Source organism: Enhydra lutris, unplaced genomic scaffold (assembly GCF_002288905.1).
Source record: "Enhydra lutris kenyoni isolate GAN:26980312 unplaced genomic scaffold, ASM228890v2 scaffoldscaffold98, whole genome shotgun sequence".
In the NCBI taxonomy this organism is placed as follows: domain Eukaryota; kingdom Metazoa; phylum Chordata; class Mammalia; order Carnivora; family Mustelidae; genus Enhydra; species Enhydra lutris.
The window spans coordinates 1,078,025-1,098,319 of NW_019154182.1; the positions used below are offsets into that span (position 1 = coordinate 1,078,025).

At 40.1% G+C, this 20,295-nt stretch overlaps 1 protein-coding gene across 1 annotated transcript in view; it reads left to right on the plus strand.

Moving 5' to 3' along the window:
• The first annotated feature begins 8,736 nt into the window (after positions 1 to 8,736).
• The window catches only part of LOC111139288 (protein phosphatase 1 catalytic subunit beta), a 43,781-nt gene continuing 32,222 nt past the window's right edge, over positions 8,737 to 20,295 (plus strand). The window contains exons 1-2 of the mRNA XM_022491524.1: positions 8,737 to 8,803; positions 9,023 to 9,162. Of these exons, the coding sequence (XP_022347232.1) occupies positions 9,111 to 9,162 (52 nt within the window). The 5' untranslated portion in view covers positions 8,737 to 8,803; positions 9,023 to 9,110. The remainder of the gene's footprint in view (positions 8,804 to 9,022; positions 9,163 to 20,295) is intronic.

Here is a 20,295-nt window from a genome sequence, read left to right on the forward strand (position 1 = left end):
GCCAAGCATGTCTCCACCGCAGAGCCCTTACATGGTGGTACTTTCTTCCAGAAATAATCACCCATCTACAACTCACCCTGAAATGTGTAAATGGTTCTCTCTCTCTCATTCTGTTCAGATCATTGCTCATTTGTTACATCTACAGAGAGATCCTCTCTGACCACCTTATCTAAAGTACATTCTTGGGGCGCCTGGGTGGCTCAGTGGGTTAAAGCCTCTGCCTTCAGCTCAGGTCATGATCCCAGGGTCCTGGGATCGAGCTCCGCATTGGGCTCTCTGCTCGGTGGGGAGCCTGCTTCCTCCTCTCTCTCTCTCTCTGCCTGCCTCTGCCTACTTGTGATCTCTATCTGTCAAATATGTAAATAAAATCTTTTAAAAAAATAAAGTACATTCTTCTTTATCCCCAGCCCCTTCCCCTGCTTTGTTGTTCATCCTGACCCTTACCACCACACTCACACACCATCTATCTCCTAGGGAACCAACCATCCTGGTTTGCCCAGGGGATTCCTGGGCCAAGGGACTTTCAGTGCTAAAATCCCGGAAGTCCCAGGCAAACTGGGATGGACTGATCACCCTCCACCACCTCTACCAGAATATAAACTTGATGAGGAAAAGACTTTTGTTCTCAGCTGTACAGCCAGCATGTAACAGTGCCTGGCACAGAGTAGGTGCTCAAGAAATATTTACTGAAAAGTGAATACATAATCATTTCCTTTTACAAACAGCTTCAGGTTTACACTCTCTGGCCCAGCATTCCAGTTCCCTCTTGCTGGCCCATCTTAATTACCCCATGTTGTTTCCTACCACTACCTCTGCCCCAGGTACTCCTGTCTCCCTCTACTTTTCGAACTTTACCAGAAATGATCCCTTTGCCCAAAGAGCCCTCCCCTGGTTCTTCTGAATCAGTCTCCTTGATATGTTTTGTTTTATTTTTTGAGATCTATACAAATGAAAAGTGGAGGAGGTATGCATGGGTTCCTATCAGAATTCCCTAGGGCATTATTTCAAAATATGTAGCCTCCGGTCCCAAAGCTGAGAATGAAATAGGACTTCTTTGGTGGGAGGAGGGGAATCAAACAGTAGTGGTGTTTTGAAAAAGTTCCTGGATGATCCTGACAATAAGCTCATAGCCATTTCTTTGAAAGACACTGAAGTTAACCCCATAATACTTCACACCCTATTCATGTCCCTTGGTTGCAACACTTGTATGGAGGCCTTACCTGACCTCATTGCCCTCTCCCTCTTTGGAATTCTAAAAAGCTTAGGGTCTGGACCACACTCCTGAGCCCTAGGTCTGTAGGCCTGGCAGAAGAATATGGACACATCAGGGTTGATTATAGGAACACTCCTCAGGTGTACGGGGTAGGCACTCCAACCTTCCCCTGGCTCTGGCTGAAAATAACCCCTCCTTCCTTCTCATCCCTGAAGACTGCCACCCATTGTGAAATCACCCACTTTCTTCTCACTCCTAGCCTGCTGTGAGCTCACTCACCCTGCCATCAGAGCAGATGGCAGCCACTGGACCCAGACCACATTCTTCGAGCTGGTGGCTCTGTTTAAAACACATTGGGGCAAAACAGAAAACTGCTGTGCTGGTTGCTGGCCAGGCTGCCAACAATGAGAACGGGCATGAAGGTGTAGGGTTCTAGGTGAGTCCTGCACGGGGAAGAGGGGATGAAAAGAATAGGTCCTTGCAAATGCCATTGCTTTCAAGTAAAAATGAGAGAGAGAGAAGGGGAGACGTAGGGAGAAGGAGAAAGGAAGGGAGGGAGGGAGGGAGAAGTAGATCGCTATCTGGGCTAAGAATCATAAATTTCAGATTCAAGTTTTCGTTTCATTATTAAGACAATGCAATTTAACCTTCCCAGGTCTCAACTTCCTCAATCACAAAGTGAGTGAGATCAATAGTAACATTCTTTTTTAAAAAGTTCCCAGCACATATGTTCACTCCCTTTCCCCCCTTACATTCCCTTTCCTTTGGTTTGGAACCAACTCCTTCCTGGCAACCAAACCCCTAGACACCATGAACTGTCCTCAGTCCACCTCTTCTTATAGGATCAGAGGTATCCCAGGCTCCTTCACTCTCCACGCTGACAGTCTCAAATTTAGGGCCCAGGTCTGCCTGTGAATTACAACAGGAACTGTCTTTGTGCCTGTTGCACAGGGTAGTGGGAAACACTGATAGATGTTTTCTGCTATGCCAAATTAGAATCCTCAATGGCTTTTCCCCATAAACTTTGTTATAATTGGTGGTTGGAGTCTGTATTACCATGGATGATTTCCTACAGTTACATTAAGGATTAAATTGATTTTGCAGACCGATCTGGGAATTTAACCACCATTTGTACCACAGTCTCTGTGGGAAAATATATTCTGTGTTCCAAACAATTGACCTTTTGGAGTTGATCCAGTCCCTAAGTTGGGGACGGCCTGTACAATATTATGTTACATTTTTGGTTACATTTTTATGTCTTAGAATTAAAGACTCGTTAGAACTGGAAGAAACGTTGCTAATCATTTATTAATGAACTAATTTTGTAGGTAATAAAGCCAAGATTCAGAAAAAGAAAGTTCCGTCTCAGGTTATTTAGCTATTTTGTCTCCCACCTCCAAGCCACTGCTTGTCTCACTATCCAAATCATTTTGTGGTCATTTCTCCCACATAGTCAGTAAAATACTTCACAGTTGGGAAGATCATGTCTTCAGTAGAGAATCAAATATACTAAATGTTTCATAAATACTTAATTGGTTCATTATTCACTTTGCTTTAAAGGTCCACTCACTCTAAGATTTCCTTAAATAACAAGTACCATTAGGACATTTCAATTAAGAATTTACAGTATTTATAAGAGACCAGATTTGGTTTCAGTCAAGATTTGAATAATAATTCATAAATACTTTATTTAACCAGTGTTTCCCACGTAACAGGCCCTGTCAGTGTTGGATCAATAAGTATTTTTTATAGCTCACAGACACATTTGCGTTTAGTTTTAAGAGATACATGCCATTAATTTTAATAAGGTTTTAGGGGAGAGCTATTCAATTTATAACTACATTAGAAAACTTAATAATGCTTTGTTTTATTTACCAAAACCAACTGAAACAGACTTGTGAAACCATTCAGAAGTAAACCCTCTCCAACTGAAAAGGTGACTCATACAAAATTCAGATTTGCTCTATGAGGAGAGTGGCCATCATTAGAAATAAAACATTTAAATTGTATCACTTGAAACAAACTTTCACATATTTTGTATCCTTTTCTTCACCTACAAACACATTTAGTTATTTCCTCATATCTTGAATGAACAGGATGGGAGAGCACCTAAAGAGAAACAATTTCACATATGCAGATGACATGGTTTTATTGTAACCAAGTAGGAGTGACCTAAATAGACAGCTGGCCCTGTAATCTAATTACAAGAGAAAAATAAGGACCACAGGTCAACTCTTCAAAAATTAAATAGTCTTCCTTTGTGGTAGCTGCCCATCCAACTCTCACTGTCTTATTGTTAATCGTTCTATATAGCGAGTTAACTCCTTCAATTACTAGGCATTTATTTTCAACCATTTTAGAATGAACATTATACCAGAAACAGCTTAAGAGACAGTGCTCCACTGAGAGTTCACACGTGTGTGTCCGGGGATCAGAACTGGGGGGGGGGGCAGTTATTGGCCAAGGGCACTCGGTTAAACCTGGCTTTACAATTTGGGGGGCTAAAATAACTGAGGACATGCCTTATGACTTGGCTGATAAATTTGGTACTTGGTTATTCTCTCATATGTGTATAAAATAAAACCACAACTAAATCTTAAGAAAAACATCTTGCCCCTGACCTCGTCTATGACTTTAGCCTGGCTCTGTATCGCAAGGGTTGGCTCCTTTCCTGATGTACGTGTCCTTGTATGGTTTCTCAATATCCCTGGATTGAGTTGACTACAAAAGCCCATAATATTTGATATTATATATACAGAATGGTTGCCCTCAAGCTATATTTAGTAAAATTTAGAACTTGCTGCCACTCTAGACTTATTAAAGACTTAAGAGGAATCATATTTATGGAAGGACAGCCCAGCCCAATGATTGTCAATTCATTCATTTATAAAGCTGTTTTGGATTAGCCAGGGCAGCAAAGAGGGGTACATCGCTACAAGCCTCCACATTTTGCTACCGAAACCTACTTACTTTCACACCTTGTTGGCTATTGGCCAATTTTGAAAGGCATAGAAAATATTCTTAAGAAAGTCTATGCTGTGTTTACTAAAAGGAATAATGACACTGCTGTCCACTATGTTCCAAAGTGCCTTCTTTGAGGACAATCTACAGGGACACCTCTCTGGTCCCAGCATAGTGATGGTTGGGGTCCTCTGAGCACTGGTCTGCCCTTCTAATGGGCACTGATGGGTCCCAGGCATTTTCTGTTAGTAAGTACATATAAGATCATGATGTTATTAATACCCCAAATTATGATTCCCCAAGTCCCTTGATATCAGGAAGTCTAATTTCCCTCCACAGACATTCCTAGAATTACCCAAGGATATTGTCATGTATAACCCAAATGTCTCCCAAGCCCAGTGGTGTACTGGTAAATGTTTAACAACAAACTATGTGGCAGAAATAGATATAGATTCATAGCATTTGCTAATTTCCTTGGTGTAAATATTCCTACCATGGCCAATGTGATGTCACTGAACATGGAGTTGGATAAGAGATACACAGTGGCATATCGTTGCATAGTATTTCCCCCATACAGATACAATAAATTTAAACAACCACTAGAGTATACTTAATAGTGAAATGTAGCAAAATAAATAGGACATGATGAGTTTTGAGTAATTATTATCTTTGTTTTTAGTATAATTTGTCAGTCTATACAATTAAATTTTAAAATAATGGCTCTGTGTAACAACTGGCTTACAGAATTCCTGAAAAGTTTAACAACTGACTCTCACAAGCCAGTGTAAGCAGGTCCAGCACACCACTATCTAAAGCTCCCCTGGATTGGGAGTCCCAGCTAATCATCTGCGCTTCGGTCTGTGAGATTAAGCACCCTGATCTAACAAGGAGCAGGACCTTACCAAGATCCCTTTCCCGAGTCTTGCCACATGTTCAGAAAGACTGAGAGGCAATTTCCTACATGTAGTTAGAGCCACTACCTATCAGTCCCCTGCTCTAACGTCTTCCAGCTTCCAGGTGTGGGTGCTCTGCAGGGCTTCTGCCCACCACAGTACCTGGTCCAACCAATGTCTGTTACATTGCTGGCAGCCTTCTCATGTCTCTTCTTCCAAGCTGCTGGTTTCCCTAACTGATGACCTCCATTCTGCCAATAGGACAGTGCTCACATTCACATCAAGGGTCTCCTTAGTGTCGATATCTGCCAGGTGGGGTTTCTCTCAACTTGGTAGCCACCTACCCTTGAACTTCATGGTGGCTCCAACTGTCTCTGTTGCTACTGCCTATAGCATTGTCTCCTCCAGTCTCCAGATCTCCACCTCTTACCTCTTCCTCTGTCCTCTATCTCTTATCCACGTTTTTAAAAGATTTACTTAAAAGAGAGAGAGACTGAGAGAGAGTGCAAACAGGGGGAAGAGCAGAGGGAGAGAGAGAAAGGATCTCAAGCAGACTCTCCACTGAGAGCAGATTCCTACATGAGGCTCCATCCCATGACCCCGAGATCATGACCTAAGCCGAAATCAAGAGTCAGACACTTAACCAACCAAACCACCTTAGAAGCCCCTCTTATCCATGTTTTAAAATCCAAATAAACTTTGAAAACCAAGTTTCACATAAATGTGGCACCAAAACTCATTTAACAAAGATAAAATGGAAGTGAGGCATGATCCTAATTTTATTTTATTTTCCCAATCTTATAAACTAGGATTGTATTCAGGTATAAGACAAGAAAGTGGTCATCTATAGCTGATGAAATTATAGGTGATTTTTATATTTAGTAAAATTTTCCAAATTTCCTTCAATACATACATTTTTATTTCCAAATATTCTTCAATACATACATTTTTATTTCGGCGGGGGGGGGGGGGGGGGGGAGCTACTTTAATGGCAAATCTGACCTGTACTGATATGAGACATAATGTAGTTTTATTTATCTTACAAGATGTGAATATTCATATGATTTTCTTTAAAAAAAAAATAAAGTTTCAGATTATAGCGAGCTGCCCCAGAAGTTGCTGGGTGTTAAGTAATATATAGTATATGCATCAGCTAAACTTCAAAACCTGAGGAATTCTGAATCTGAATTCTTATATAATTCTTTTGGAAGGAGATCCCACAGAAAAGTTGGCTGGACCTCTAGGGATATAGCTCTTTCATTTTTAACTCACTGAGCCACCCAGGCGCCCCTAGCTCTTTCATTTTTATACTCGCCCTTTCCTTTCCAGGGTTCCAAAGCACTAGAAAACCTGGAGGAGGGGATGTCTGCAAGCAGTACTCAGGACCACCCTTCAGTTCCTTCTGACTCCCACAACTCTGCTGGGACTGGCCTCTCTTTGCCCCACTTGTGGTGATTTCTCTTCAGATGCTTACTTTCTCCTTGTGCAATAGAGTTTCCTTTGGGTGTCCTGGTCCATTCAATATGCCTGTATGTATTTAAACCCTAATTGTGGCCAGGGTTCAAAGTTCTTTTTCATGGGATTCATGGGCCCCATGAAAACTGGAAGATAAGCAGTCACTTACTTGTTCCCAAGCATTACTCTTTAAGAGGTTCATGGAAGAGATCTAGGAAAGTGACATCCAAATTCACAGCTGGTGTATTCAAGTCCCAGTTCCAACTAAGCTAGAATACTTACTCCACTTGCAACTGATCTTTTCCCTGGTTGCTAAAAAGCTTAGAATTATATTTGTGGCCTATCTCTAGCAAACCAATAGTACCTTACACCATGCATTTTGCATTCAAAACTGCCGGCTTTATTTTATCTTTCCCAGTTTGTTTTCTTTTGTCCTTTTTTTTTTTCTTGTACTTATTTTTAATTTATCTTACTGCGTATATTTTTGTAAGCTACCGTAAATCCCTTCTTCTGGAATAAAACAGGGTATAAAAAATGTTCTTTAACAGAATAAGGATGTGATGAGCCCTTTCTTCACCCCTAAAAGCCCCCAAGATGAACTGGCAATAAAAGTCTGTGAAAACTACTCCAGACAGGATCACCACCTGTTCTATGCTCACCATCAATGTACAAGCTAAATGCCAAAATAGAGGAAAAGTTAAAAGAAGAAAAAAAGGCATTAGGAAATCCTTGCTCTGTAAGTCATCTGGGCCATTATAAAGCACTTGATTGGACAAAGCGCCCTCCCTGGCCTTCCAAAACAACAATAACAACAAAACAAAAAGAAATCCCTATGATTTCTATTTTCCAAGTTTGTGAGATAGAACATGCATATTTAAGAAACTCAGCTTACATATACCAGGAGTGACTATATCACAATTGTTAAGAGTGCAAACTCTGGCACTAGGTGCCTGGGTTTGAATCCCAGATCTGTTAGTTACTTGTGTAATTTGGGGCTACTATCTAATCATTCTGTACATCAATTAATCCCATCCGCAAAGTAGAGAGAATGGTACCTACCTCACAGGGCTGATTTAAGGATTAAATAGGATAATGTAGAAGCCTTAGAACAGTGCCAGAGCAAATACAGGAATCTCAGTGTTACCTAGTATTCGTGATGTGTGAGTGGGAAAAGCACTGCCTTGAGCCTGGGAATGCACCTTGTCTGAGTTTCTGTACAAATACCTGAGGAGTGAGTAAAGACCTTTATCTGACCACCTTTTAGAACAGGCCAAAAACTCTTGCTTGCCTAGACCGTTCGCATGGCTACTCTTCCTCCTGCCTTTCTAGAGGCAGAATTATGTGGTGCATAGAACAGCTGGGCAACCAACCTTTCAGAACCTCCATGTTTCTTTGTCCTTCTCTTCCACGTGCCAGATAATCGATGAGTCTACCTTGTATAAGTTTATAATCCAGTGTAGGAAATAAATCCATAATCAGTTACAAAGGAGGATGATTAAGCAATATAATGGAAGTAAGAACAAAAAGCACTGGGGAAAAATAGTATACACATAGTGGACAGAGATGAAAGATGTGTGGAAGCAGGATACAGAAGGTAGAGAGCAGTACCCATGTGAAATATTATTGCTGACCGTTCCAGAGCCCACTTTAAAATATTTCATCCAGGTACTTGGGCAACTAGCCTGGTGGAACGATATATAAAATCCCTTATTTGTAATGTCAAACTTTTCCAGCACAGTAACCCCTTCTGACTTCCCAAACACGTAAACTTGGGTTTCCAAGATGGGCAATGTAGCCCACGTTTCCCGGTTAACGGAAACATTAAGAATTGCTTGCAAAACTAGGGAAGGAAGCCAAGAAAAGAAAAACGAGGTGGGAAAGGCCCAACAACGCTGCCTGCGGAGCGCGCCGGCCAGGGACGCTGAGAAGCGGGAACGTCAGCACTGCCTACGCGCTCTCCGCTTAATGGGAGCTTCCCCATCCCAGCAAACCCCGCCAGCCTTGGGGCGCCTGCGCCACCGCGGCGATTCGGCGCAGTGGGAGTGGCGAGGGAGCGCGACGCACCTGCGCGAAGGCCGCAGCGGCGGCAGCGGCGGCAGCGGCGGCAGCGGCAGCGGCGGGAGAACCGAGTCCAGTGCGATTGCGCGAAGGCCGGGGCTGTCGGCGGGGTGGGCCCGCGGAGGCGTGCGCCGTGCGCCTGCGCGGAGGGCTGCGTGGCGCGGTGGCGGGGAAGGGCGGTGTGCAGTGAGTGGCGCTGCGGGTGGGGCCGTCGGCGGCGCTGGTGAGCTTTGCGGAGTTGGGCGGTGCCGTGGAGGAGGAGGAGGTGGTGGCTGGGTCTGACGCGGCCCGGTTCGTGGGGGCCCCACTTGTTTATTTATTTATTTCTCGCGTGTGCCTCCGACTGTACGCGCGCTCCACTACTTGGTGGGGAGGGGGTGGGGGGAGGGCCCGGGGGAAAGGGGGAGTTGGAACCGGGGTCGAAACGCCGCGTGACTTGTAGGTGAGGGAGCGCCGAGCCGTCGCCGCAGCCTCCGCCGCCGTGAAGCCCTTGTTCCCGCTGCCGGGAAGGAGCGTCTGGTGCCGACAAGATGGCGGACGGGGAGCTGAACGTGGACAGTCTCATCACCCGACTGCTGGAGGGTGAGTGCGGGGCCCGGCCGGCCGCGGGGAGGGGGCGCCCCCTTCAGCCCTCACTCTCCCTCCGCCGCCGAAACCCGAGGGGACCCCGTTCCCGCCCCGCTGCGGCAGCAGAGGAGAGGGCGAAGAGGCTGCTTGGCCGGGGGGGAGCGGCCTCCAGGAACACTGTCCGTGGGAGGCAATGAGAGAGGGGCTGTCCCCGCGGGGGGGCCCGGCCGGGCCCGGCGGAGTGTGTCCCCGCGGACCCTCGGGGACCGTCACGGCGTCGCCCTGGCCGGGAGATGCGAGGAGCCCAAGGGTGCTAGGTGACCCTTCCCAAGGAGGGTGCGAGGATGCGAGCTTCTGTGCATTGTATGTCCGTGGAACGTGTATTTCTTCTCTGTTCTCTTTGTGCATTGCCCTTGGTTGCCTCCGATTCTTGGTCCGGGAGTGAATATTATAAAAACCTCGTTGAGACAGTTGTTGGATGTCTTCTGCATTTTTACATGATGCTGTGGGACGAACTCTGTTTAAGGATACGTTAACATTAGCGGGAGTTGAGAACCTATTTATTATTTGGCTTGGGAAAAAAAGGAGTAAAACAGTAAAACAGTTTGATCGAGCTGAAGATGCACTCGAGAAAGAAGAAATATGTAGACGCGTTTGCTGAAGGGATTAGCTTTCGGGTTTGAGCGGGATTTAATTTCTGCACAAACTTAGAAAAGGTCTATTGTGAACGCTTTCATGTTTAAAAGGCATTAGTCTTTGCGGCTTTTGAAGTTTCCGGGTCCTTCTGTTTTTATTGAACAGTTTTATGTTGGGGTGGGGGATTGAGGGAAAGGGAAAAGATGGAGAGACCGGGATAATATTCAGAGTTAATCGTGGTGTTCTATCGGTGAATCCCTTTACTCTAAAATTTGCATCACCACTAATTGCTTTTTGAGTGTGTAGAAAAGAAAATAACGCTTTTAGAAAATGTAGTCTTTTCTGGAGTGCATATGCACTTATTAATTGCTTTCAGATTACCAGAAGGTAACTGTTTACAACAGGAAAGCGCAGTATATACTTACATTTGTGAATTCATCTAAGAAGATTGTATTTTGGCGGGGAAGGGGGGGCGAGCTAGTTCCTTTTTTCAGTGGATGTGTCGGTATCTCATCAGTTCAGTGTGTGCCCCTTGTGTAACAAACTACAGTTTATTTGCTCCAGATGTGAAAGCTTTGCAGCAGTCTTAAGACTGGAGAAGAAGCAAAGTTTTGCCAGGAACTCTTACCTTTTCCTTTACTATCAAGTTATTCCTGGGGGCCCCCTGGTGCCTGTAGTCAGTGTTCACTGCTTAAGACTTGGTGGACTTTAACAGATGTGAACATCTTGCTGGGTCTGTGAGATATTTGTTTTGAAAAAAATTGTATTTTGTAATTGTGCATTGTTCCAAGAGGGAAATAAAGCCACTTAGAATCTTTAATGTCTAGGTAACTTTGGGGAAAGTCCAGGCTTGATTTGTAAATTTAAGTATTTTAAAAGTCTGGTGTTTGCATCTCAACTTCTCTCCTTGTATTTTTCATACTTACATATTGTATACTTTATATGCATAAAACAGGAGATTTATATGTTTTTAAATGTTTGATCTTTAATCTTTTGAGTCAGATGCACTTTTTTCTTCTTAATGATTCTCAGAAACTTCACTAGTGGCTTGTTAAGTTTATTGGAAGAAAGATATGAAGGGAAAAGGATACGCTGAGTGATTCCATTAGTTTTGTGAATTCAAATTAAATGATTGGTTCTGGTTTTGGATGATGTTCCTCCCCTCACCCCCACCCTTTTTTTTTTTTTTTTGAATGAGAAATCTAGTGGAGACTTTTCCCGTTTGAAATTTGCAAGCATTTATTGACCTGCTTTATGCTAGTCACCAGGAATCCAAAGAGAAAATACAAGGAGCTCCCAGTCTAAAGTGATTTCTGGGCTTTTCCAGCCTTCTCTCCGTTCATACATTCAGCACACTCCCATCGGTAGAGTTTCATTCCTTGCTTCTTAATCCCAGGAAGTATATTTAGTTTGACGGTACCTCCTTGGAATTCTTAAATTCTGCAGACTCCTTTTCTTTTCCCCTTCCAAAATCTAGACCTATTCAAAGACATCCAGAACAGACTTGGATTTTCTAAAAAGTAATTATTTTTATTCTTCAAATAAAAATTTTTTTTGTCTGCCTTGGTTTTCAGTGATGTTACTTGCTCATTAAATTTAACTCAGATTGAAATGATGGTATTTTGTAAAGCTGTCTAGCAGAGTAGCTACAGTTAGATTTTTTTTTTTTTTTCAAGTATTAAATAAACATGTAAGTTAAAATTCGGTCAGAATGCCTCCACATTAGGGGACATCAGCAGGACTTCATCTCATTTTAAAATGTTGGTTGTAATTCCAAAACATACTCTTGATTTTTTTCATTATATCAAATTGCCAATCAGCTGTAACACTTTCAGTAACTATATATTATAAGTTGCTTTGTGTTTTTTGTTTTTTGTTTTTTTTTTTTTTTTTTTTGAGTGGGCATATGATAATTTCAAAGTGCCTTTAGAACATTTAAAAATTTTGGGGGTGCCTGGGTGGCTCAGTGGGTTAAAGCCTCTGCTTTCTGCTCTGGTCGTGATCCCAGGGTCCTTGGATCGAGCCCCGTATCAGGCTCTCTGCTCAGCAGGGAACCTGCTTCCCTTCCTCTCTCTCTGCCTGCCTCTCTGCCTACTTGTGATCTCTGTCTGTCAAATAAATAAAAAATAAAATCTTTAAAAAAAGAACATTTAAAAATTTTTGTCATTTAATGCAAAGCACTGTACTGATTTATTGTGTGAATAGTGCATATTCCTCTAGTATATTGGGTTGGGTTTTACTTGGTACTAAAAACCAAAGATGCTGGCCACGCTATCGCCTGTAGTGACCCTGTTACCACATTCTTGTGGCTTATAATAGTGCTCTTGACCGGTTCTTTAAATTAAATCTAGTTCCTTTGGGTGTCCTGGAAAACCCGGTGAAAGCTTTTTACTTTGATCATTAGTTCCAAAAGGAGTTAGGATGGCAGTGGGAGTATAGCATAATCACCTTGCAAACTTTATTCGCATTAGAAATGTTGCGTTTATTTTGGGAGGAGGTGAAATGAACTGAGTAGATTGATGCCTTTGGGAAGAGGATAGGATGAGAAATTGCTTCCCACGAGCTCTGTTCCCAACCACACTTCATCCAGGTGTTTAAAACTCGTGTGGGGCACCTGGGTGGCTCAGTTGGTTAAGCGACTGCCTTCGGCTCTGGTCATGATCCAGGAGTCCTAGGATCGAGTCCCTTGTTTGGCTTTCTGCCCCACAGGGAGTCTGCTTCTCCCTCTGACCCTTCCCTTCTTGTGCTCGCTCGCTTGCTCATTCTCTCTCTCTCAAATAAATAAATAAAATTTTTTAAAAAAACAGACTCATTTGTACCAGTTGATAATTAACACATGCCTATTATATGTATCATATATGTTATTATGTATATCATATGTGTATATATACTTTGTGTGTATATATGCCTGAATTTGTGAAACTGTGATCATTTCCTTTCTTGTGGATCATACTCTAAAAATTCTCTTAGGCTGAGACAGACTAAGCACATAGGAAGCTTTCTTACATGTCCTTTTGAAGGTTAAAAAAAAGAATGGATTTAAATGAAATAGATTAATAAAACCACATTAAAGCTCTCTTTTTAAATAAAAATTTTATTGAGCTATAATTCGTATACTGTGTAATTCACCTATTCAAAGTGTATAATTTAATGTTTTTTAGTATAGTCACAGCTGTGCAGCCATCACCACAATTTTAGAACATTTTCACCACCACCACCCTCAAACACAACCCTGTTGTGATTAGCCAACACTCCTTTTTTCCTTTCAGCCCTCTCCTAGCACTAGGTAACCACTATTCTGTGTTTCTAGGATTCTGTCTGTTCTAGACATTTCATATAAATGAAAACATGTAATATGTGGTCTCTTGTGATTGGCTTCTTCTCATGTTTTAAAAATTCATCCATATTGTGTCATGTGTCAGTATTGCATTCCTTTTGTGGATGAATGATACTCCACTGTATTAATATACCACATTTTATTTATTCATCACTTGGCAGATATTAAAATTGTTTCCCCTTTTTGACTGTTGTGAATAATACGGCTATAACATCTACAGGTTTTTGTGTGGGCACTTCTCTCGGGTATACAGCTGGGAATGGAATTGTTGGGTCATACGGTAAGACTCTATGTTTGCCTTTTGAGGAACTGCCAGACTGTTTAAAGCACCCCCCCCCCCGCAATTAAGTTGTTTAATTATGAACCAGAAGTCTAAAGTTGAGGTGGTTTGAAGGAAGTGCTAGTCTAGCTGCTCCTGGCAACCTCAGCTTCCGCAGGGAAAGTGTTGTGTATAGATCCAAAGCCAGGTTTGTTAGAAAAGAGCAGTTTGGGGAGTAGGGAAGATCATCTGAGGAATACTTCTCTCTCCTGTTGCTTCTAACTGGATAAGAAGGTAGAGGATATATAAAGGAGGAACATTTTTAAAAACTGATACGGAAATTAGGTCTGTTTTCATTTTGTTATTTGAGTGCAGAGCTGGAGCTTTTCTGGTAAATATTTAAATCCAAGATTCAAATTCACTGGGATTTAGAAATCTGTTTACATCTGAATCTAAAGCTAGGATTATATATTAAAATTTAGGATTAATGGGGAAGATAGCAAATTGTATCTAGTAGGCTTTTTTCCCCTCTACTATCTTACTTTCCATGTTTACTGTTTAACGGTGTTGACATTCTGGAGGCATGTGTCCTCAGTTCTAACAGAGGTAGAATAATATTGGCATATATGTTGAGATATCTAGAAATAATAACTGAAATCATTTAAGTATTTCTGAAACAAAGGTTATCCTGGAAGACTTGGAATATAGGGATGCAAAGAGAAGAAATGGTTTGTAAATGCAGTAGGTTTAGCAGTGGTGTGGCAGTGGATGATGGGAATTCTCAGTTGAATTTTCTAGAATTTAATTTTGAGTGGATACAAATTTATATCCTGGCACAGAAGTCACTGCCCTTCTAGCAGCTGTAAGTAGCCCTTTCAAGGCCTCCTTTCCCTGGAAACATAGAGGATCAGTGAATATAGGAAGGAGAAAGTCATCGGGGTCCCATCTCTTTTCTTGTGCAATCTCAACCTTTCCCCAGGATTGAATTGGATTGCCTTCGAAGTCTTGGTTATTAGTAAGTGGAATGCAATTTTTTTTTACACCTCGTTTTTTGAAATACACCATACAACAGAGGCTTTCCATCTGTTAGATAAAATTGAAAATGCTTTAGTGGAAATAGTCTTTATTCTTCACTCAGAGGTAGAAGAATAAAAATACAGAAACTCATTCTGAAGTCAAACAAGTATAAATAACCAGTAGCCAGTCTTTTCCTAGTGATGGAAGAATTAAGTCCCTGGACTAGGTGGATACTTGTAATGCAGTAGAAAAAAGTAGTAAAAAGACAGCAGCAATTGTCCTTTATTCTGCCTTTACTCTGTTCACATGTCTAGCAGAATGATTTTTGAGGGTGTATATATCTTCCTGAAAATCCCTGGCCTCGAGGCTCTTTCTGCCTTCCCAAATTTACCTGCATCTGTGCAAGGACAAGTAAGAGGTCTTTGTCTAATTGTAGGAACATTGCCCTTGGATCGTGATATGTGCCAACACTGTGTAATTTGGAGGTTTTGATACAGTTTATTTCACCATAAGGGAATTTCATACTCAGAATGTTCATCACAATATCCCTAAGTTCCCCCGTCTAGTCAATCAGAGGTTGACCAAAGCATTTTCTTGCTTTGAGTATTTGTCTAACACCCTTTAACTTTTCCCCTAGTTTTACCTACTGTTTTCAAGATTGAGAGAAATCAAGTTTAAGGACATCTATTATATAGCTTTCTTGAATGTTATAGTTCAGTTATACTGAGTTTTTATTTCAGTTAGTAAATTGAAAAGGAAACTTCATAGGTATTTGTAGGTTTCAACTATGTTATTTGAATATTTATCAAATAATTGAACCAAATTTATCAGAGAAAATGACGAGGCTTCTGAGAGAAAGATTACATTATACAGTGACCATAAGGAATGTATTTTATGAATATTGGGCCTTAACTGCAGTAGCTAATCCTGAATGATAATCAGATGTTCACTCAGTTATGTATTTGCTCAAGATACATCAGTATTGATACAGTGGGAGGCCATGTTTATACTGGCTTAGGGTACAGGTTCTGCATGTATTTTAATTTCAACCCTGGCTTAGTTTCTTCTGCATATTGGGGATGGTATTAAATATCTACTTCCATAATATATCTTTAGAGACTGAACAGATAGATCACTTTGAACAATTCATGGTACATAATAAAAGTTCAGAGAGTTAGTTGCGGTTACTGTTTAGTATAAACCTGAACTGAGAAAGAGGTAATAGAGGACTCTCTATGCTACTGAGCCCTGAACACTCCCCATAGTAATTTTTGAGAAGACTATTCTGTGTGAGGATCTAACATATATTTTGTCCTCTATATTATGTTAATTGCATACAGCCACTTTTTGTCATATATGTGTATGTATGTGTAAAACACTTCTTTCCTATTTCCGTCATCCAGAGTTTGTAATCTGGTTTGGCATACTAGTGTTGGTGTTGAGGGACAGAGATACTTCTAGGCAGAACATGGTGGTGAAAGGTAATTTAAGGAGATTTGTTGGATGCCTCCTTTTAGCTAGGGAGTAGACCAGTGGGTTTCAAACTTTTTGAGTCCAGGGACCACTATATACTACTAAAAAGAATAGAGGACAAGAGCTTTTATTTATGTGACTTAATGAGTACTGTATTAGAAATAAAACAATTTTAAAATATCTATTTTTAATGCATTCATAAATAATAACCCATTACATATTAGCATAAATAATGCTTTCTAAAACAACAAAAATAGTGATAACTAAATCTCTCGAATGTCTGGCTTTATAGGAGTTAATACAGATACGGGGTTGGAAAATGAAGGAGTATTTTAGTAGTAGTCTTTGTAGATCATTGTGGTATTCTTTCATGTTATATTAAAAATCAACAAGTGGTAATTTCTTAAAGCTTAGTTGTAATGTGGAATCTGAAATATCGGTGAGTTTTTTTGTTACTTTACATGAAAATCCAGTGATCTTGCACTTTAAATGTATCTTACACATTCTTTGTCACATGCATTGGTCATTTGGAAATACCAGCTAAACCAAGTTATTCAGATGTTCAAACGTTGACACATCTAACACAATATTTAAAAAATCATTAATTGTTACTACTACAAGATATCTGAAGAGTCTTTAAGTATGGAGACGCTGTCAAATTCATGGTGTTAGGTACAAGGTTTCCAAAATTTTAATTTTTAATTTTCACTTGAAAGCTTGGGTTTTATCATTAACACAAATGCTGTCACTTGTTTCCCTTGATATGACAGGCTCACTTTGTTCATTTTCAAGAGTATCTGTTAAATATCTAAGTGTAAATAACCATAGTTTGTCAGTTGTGCTTTACAATAAAAATCTGTGGAAAATGTGGCTAGATCGGCTTGGAGCTAAAACAGTCACACGAGTGCTTTTCTTAAAGACCTCCATTGCACTTTGGTATGTAGCAGAAATGCTCATGGATACTTTCCATTTCATTATACAGAATATTAAAAAGACATACTCAACAGTGGAGATTTAATAAAATTGGTAATTTTTATTATTTGAGGGCATTCTTCAGTGAAACTGGACTTTTTGTTTCACTGAAAGTACATGGCTGTGAACGCCGTCACGACTACCACTACAGTTTGGCTCCATTGCTTTGGTTTGTACCAAGGTGCTAGCAGTTTTTTCCATCATTATTTTGTACCATGCAGTTGTCAGCGTAGTAGAAAAGGGGGGTAACACTTTGATCCTATAGAGCTAGGGTACTCTATCTCTGTTCCTGAAACATCTGGCTGTCACCTGTATCTGTTACTTTTCTTTATTCTTTTCTCATTATTTGTTTACCAGTGTATTTGGAATCCCTTTTTAACTTACGGTTATTCACAGGCCCCATTGAGAATTCATGAAAGCCATAGGCCTTCTCAGAAAAATACGTTCATGTATATACACAGTATTACAGTTTGAGGTATTGCACAGAGCTCCTGAAGGCCACATTAATTATTCCTATCAGGAGACTTAAATTGAAATTATGACAGCTGCCTAATTCATTCACTTAAAACCCAAATTCCACATTTTAACCACTTGTGAAAATTTTACTTTTTTAAAATTTTTTAAATTTTTTTTACTTTTTGTGGCTTAAAGGGAGACTTATGTGCTAAATAATGGTGAAATTGCCATTTCATCCTACAGAAAAAAAATTTGGGAAATTTAAGAGGTCTGGATTTAAGTTAACTTTGCTTTTGATTTATATATATCCTTGAGTAATTTTGGGAGGACAGGATAGAGTAAGTGTGAATTAAAATATTAAAGGTTAATGAAGTTTACTAAGATTTCGTGGGGCAGACATGATAGTAGTGGGGTTGCTTCTTTTTTCCTGGCATCCTTTCTATTTTAGAGAAGACAGTTATTGGAACTTGCTGGAAAAAAATAGCACATGGTTATTGAAACATAAAATTTAGTTTATACAAACTATGCATAAAAACACCTGTATTTCACATACCATTTGTAACTTAAAAGACCTGAATTGAAAAAGTTTTTACGTGAATACGAAACTTTAAATATAACGAGTACAATTTGTGTAGTCATAGGAAGAGGGGATTTCTTTTGGGAGAAGATTGTATCTTGTTTAATTGAGGTTCGATTGCAAGTGTTCATCTCTTAATGCTGATCTGTAATGAGATCTTTGTATTTCATCTTGGAAGGTATCTTTTGACACAGATAGGTACTGCCAAGTACTGATATCAATCCACAAGCATATGATTTTAGTTAATGATTTTAGTCATCATTTGGAAAGTGTTGATAGAATTCTATTACTCCCCTCTTGATACTTGCCTTTTAGCATGTCATCACATTGCACGCTAATCAATTCCACTAGAGGGCTAGGTAGAAGCTCCTCAACTACACTGTTAAATAGATGTTGATATATTTTGCACTAGCATTGAGATCTAAAGAATGTTGTTGGAACTGTGGTTTGAGCTTAGAAAATATATTCATTGCAAATCTGTGAGGAAATGAATATCCTGTTTTTACTTTTGACAGCACTGGGAGTGTATAAAGCAGCCCTGACATTTGCTTGTGATTCAGGCAGCATTAGTTATCAAAATGCCTTACCATAGTAAATGTTTTGCGTGGAAGTATTTTTTGCCTTACATTTTAGATTGAATTATTAGGAAACACCATCAGGTTTGCAACAAAATCTTAGTTTATAAAACTCCCTGTAGTAGTGATAGTGATTATTGTCATTCAGAAAAATTTCAGTATTGGCCCTGAGCTCAAAAAAATCAAAATAAAGCCATCACTATTAGGCCATCATACTGCTGTGTGGTGAGGCAATTCAAGATACTCCGTTTTTATTTCTGACAAATATCCATGGAACTGACAGTGGTTAAGTTCATGAACACTAATGACATTCACTAGTGATACCACTGGTTCAACAATACCTGATCGATTAAAATATCTTTCTCTTGGGACACTTGGGTGGCTCATTCAGTTAAGTCAGTTTTGGCTCAGGTAATGATCTCAGGGTCATGAGATCCAAGCCCTGCACTAGGCTGGGAGCCTGTTTAAAATTCTTTATGCTTCACCCTCTGCCTCTCCCCCCTAAAAAAAACAAAAACAAAAACAAAAAATTAAATGCCATTCTGCTGATCAATTGCTTCATAGACTATAGACACCCTAAATTTTCATAAGCTTTGTAAAATTGTCCAACTAGGTTTTTTTGAGTTCCATTTGTATTTTTGCCACCATCACTTTTCGTTTTGTTTTTTTTTCTTGGCTTCTTTACCTTTTTTTACCTTATTTATTTGTCAGAGAGAGAGCAAGAGAGAACACAAATAGAGAGGAGCAGCAGACAGAGGGAGAAGGAGGTTCTCCGCTGAGCAAGGAGCCGGATGTGGGGCTTGATCCCAGGACCCTGGAATCATGACCTGAGCTAAAGGCAGACACTAACAGACTGAGCCACCCAGGCTTTTCTCTTGAAAATATTTTTGCCTATAGTTCCACAGAGACAATTCATAGATGCTTACTTCAGTCACTTAATTCAGTATTGGCTCCCCAAATAAGAAACAGCTAAGTATCGGTAGTATCTGTGAACTCCCCAAGAGCCAAGGAAGACCACTCAAAATCCTTTGTTTTGTTTTTTTGACTGGTTATTGATGTTGCTCTCATTGTCCTCAACATTTCAAGAACTGTTTTTAAAGAAAGGTTAATAGTCTTAAATAAGTTTATTGTCTCGGGACATATTTCTTTGGCTTTTCCAATCAAACTTGATTTCATCAACTCACCATTAGTAAATGGCTTTTCTCTCTTGCTAACACATGAGCCAGTTAGAAACTTAACTTCGGTTGCAGTCTCATTTTTATTTTTGTGAAGAGATTCTGCTTTGATGAGATTCTATTTAAAATTTTTAAGTTTTTCTGATTGTTGCTTTCTGGTGAAATGGGGATGCTGTGATGAGTGCTTATTCTGGTAATGTGAACATACATATATACATATTTTTAAGCACAGTTGTAATATTACAAATACAATGCCTAGCCATCTAATTCAGTAACAAAATAATCCACACTCCAATGTGCTTTAAAAGTGTAACATTTGCATTCTATTTTTCTGATTTAACATGATTAGTGTGCACTGTAATAAAATCAGAATGTTGCAGTACTAAAAGCAAAATGTTGCAATACAGCAACAAGCATGACACTGAAGACACTTTTGAGTTATTACTGTATCTCTGAAATTTGTAGTACCATAAGAAGCTGTGTGAAGTGGGGGAATGCCCAGTCTCCAAGTCTCCGTTGTAACTAATGTACTCTGCCATTGTATGACCAAAGTGCCCATAGATAATACATAACGGTGGGAAGAAGAAAAAAAAATAACAAGAGTTGTTCTGTTCCAGTAAAACACTATATATGGACACTGAAATGTTATATAATTTTTATGCCTTTTTTCC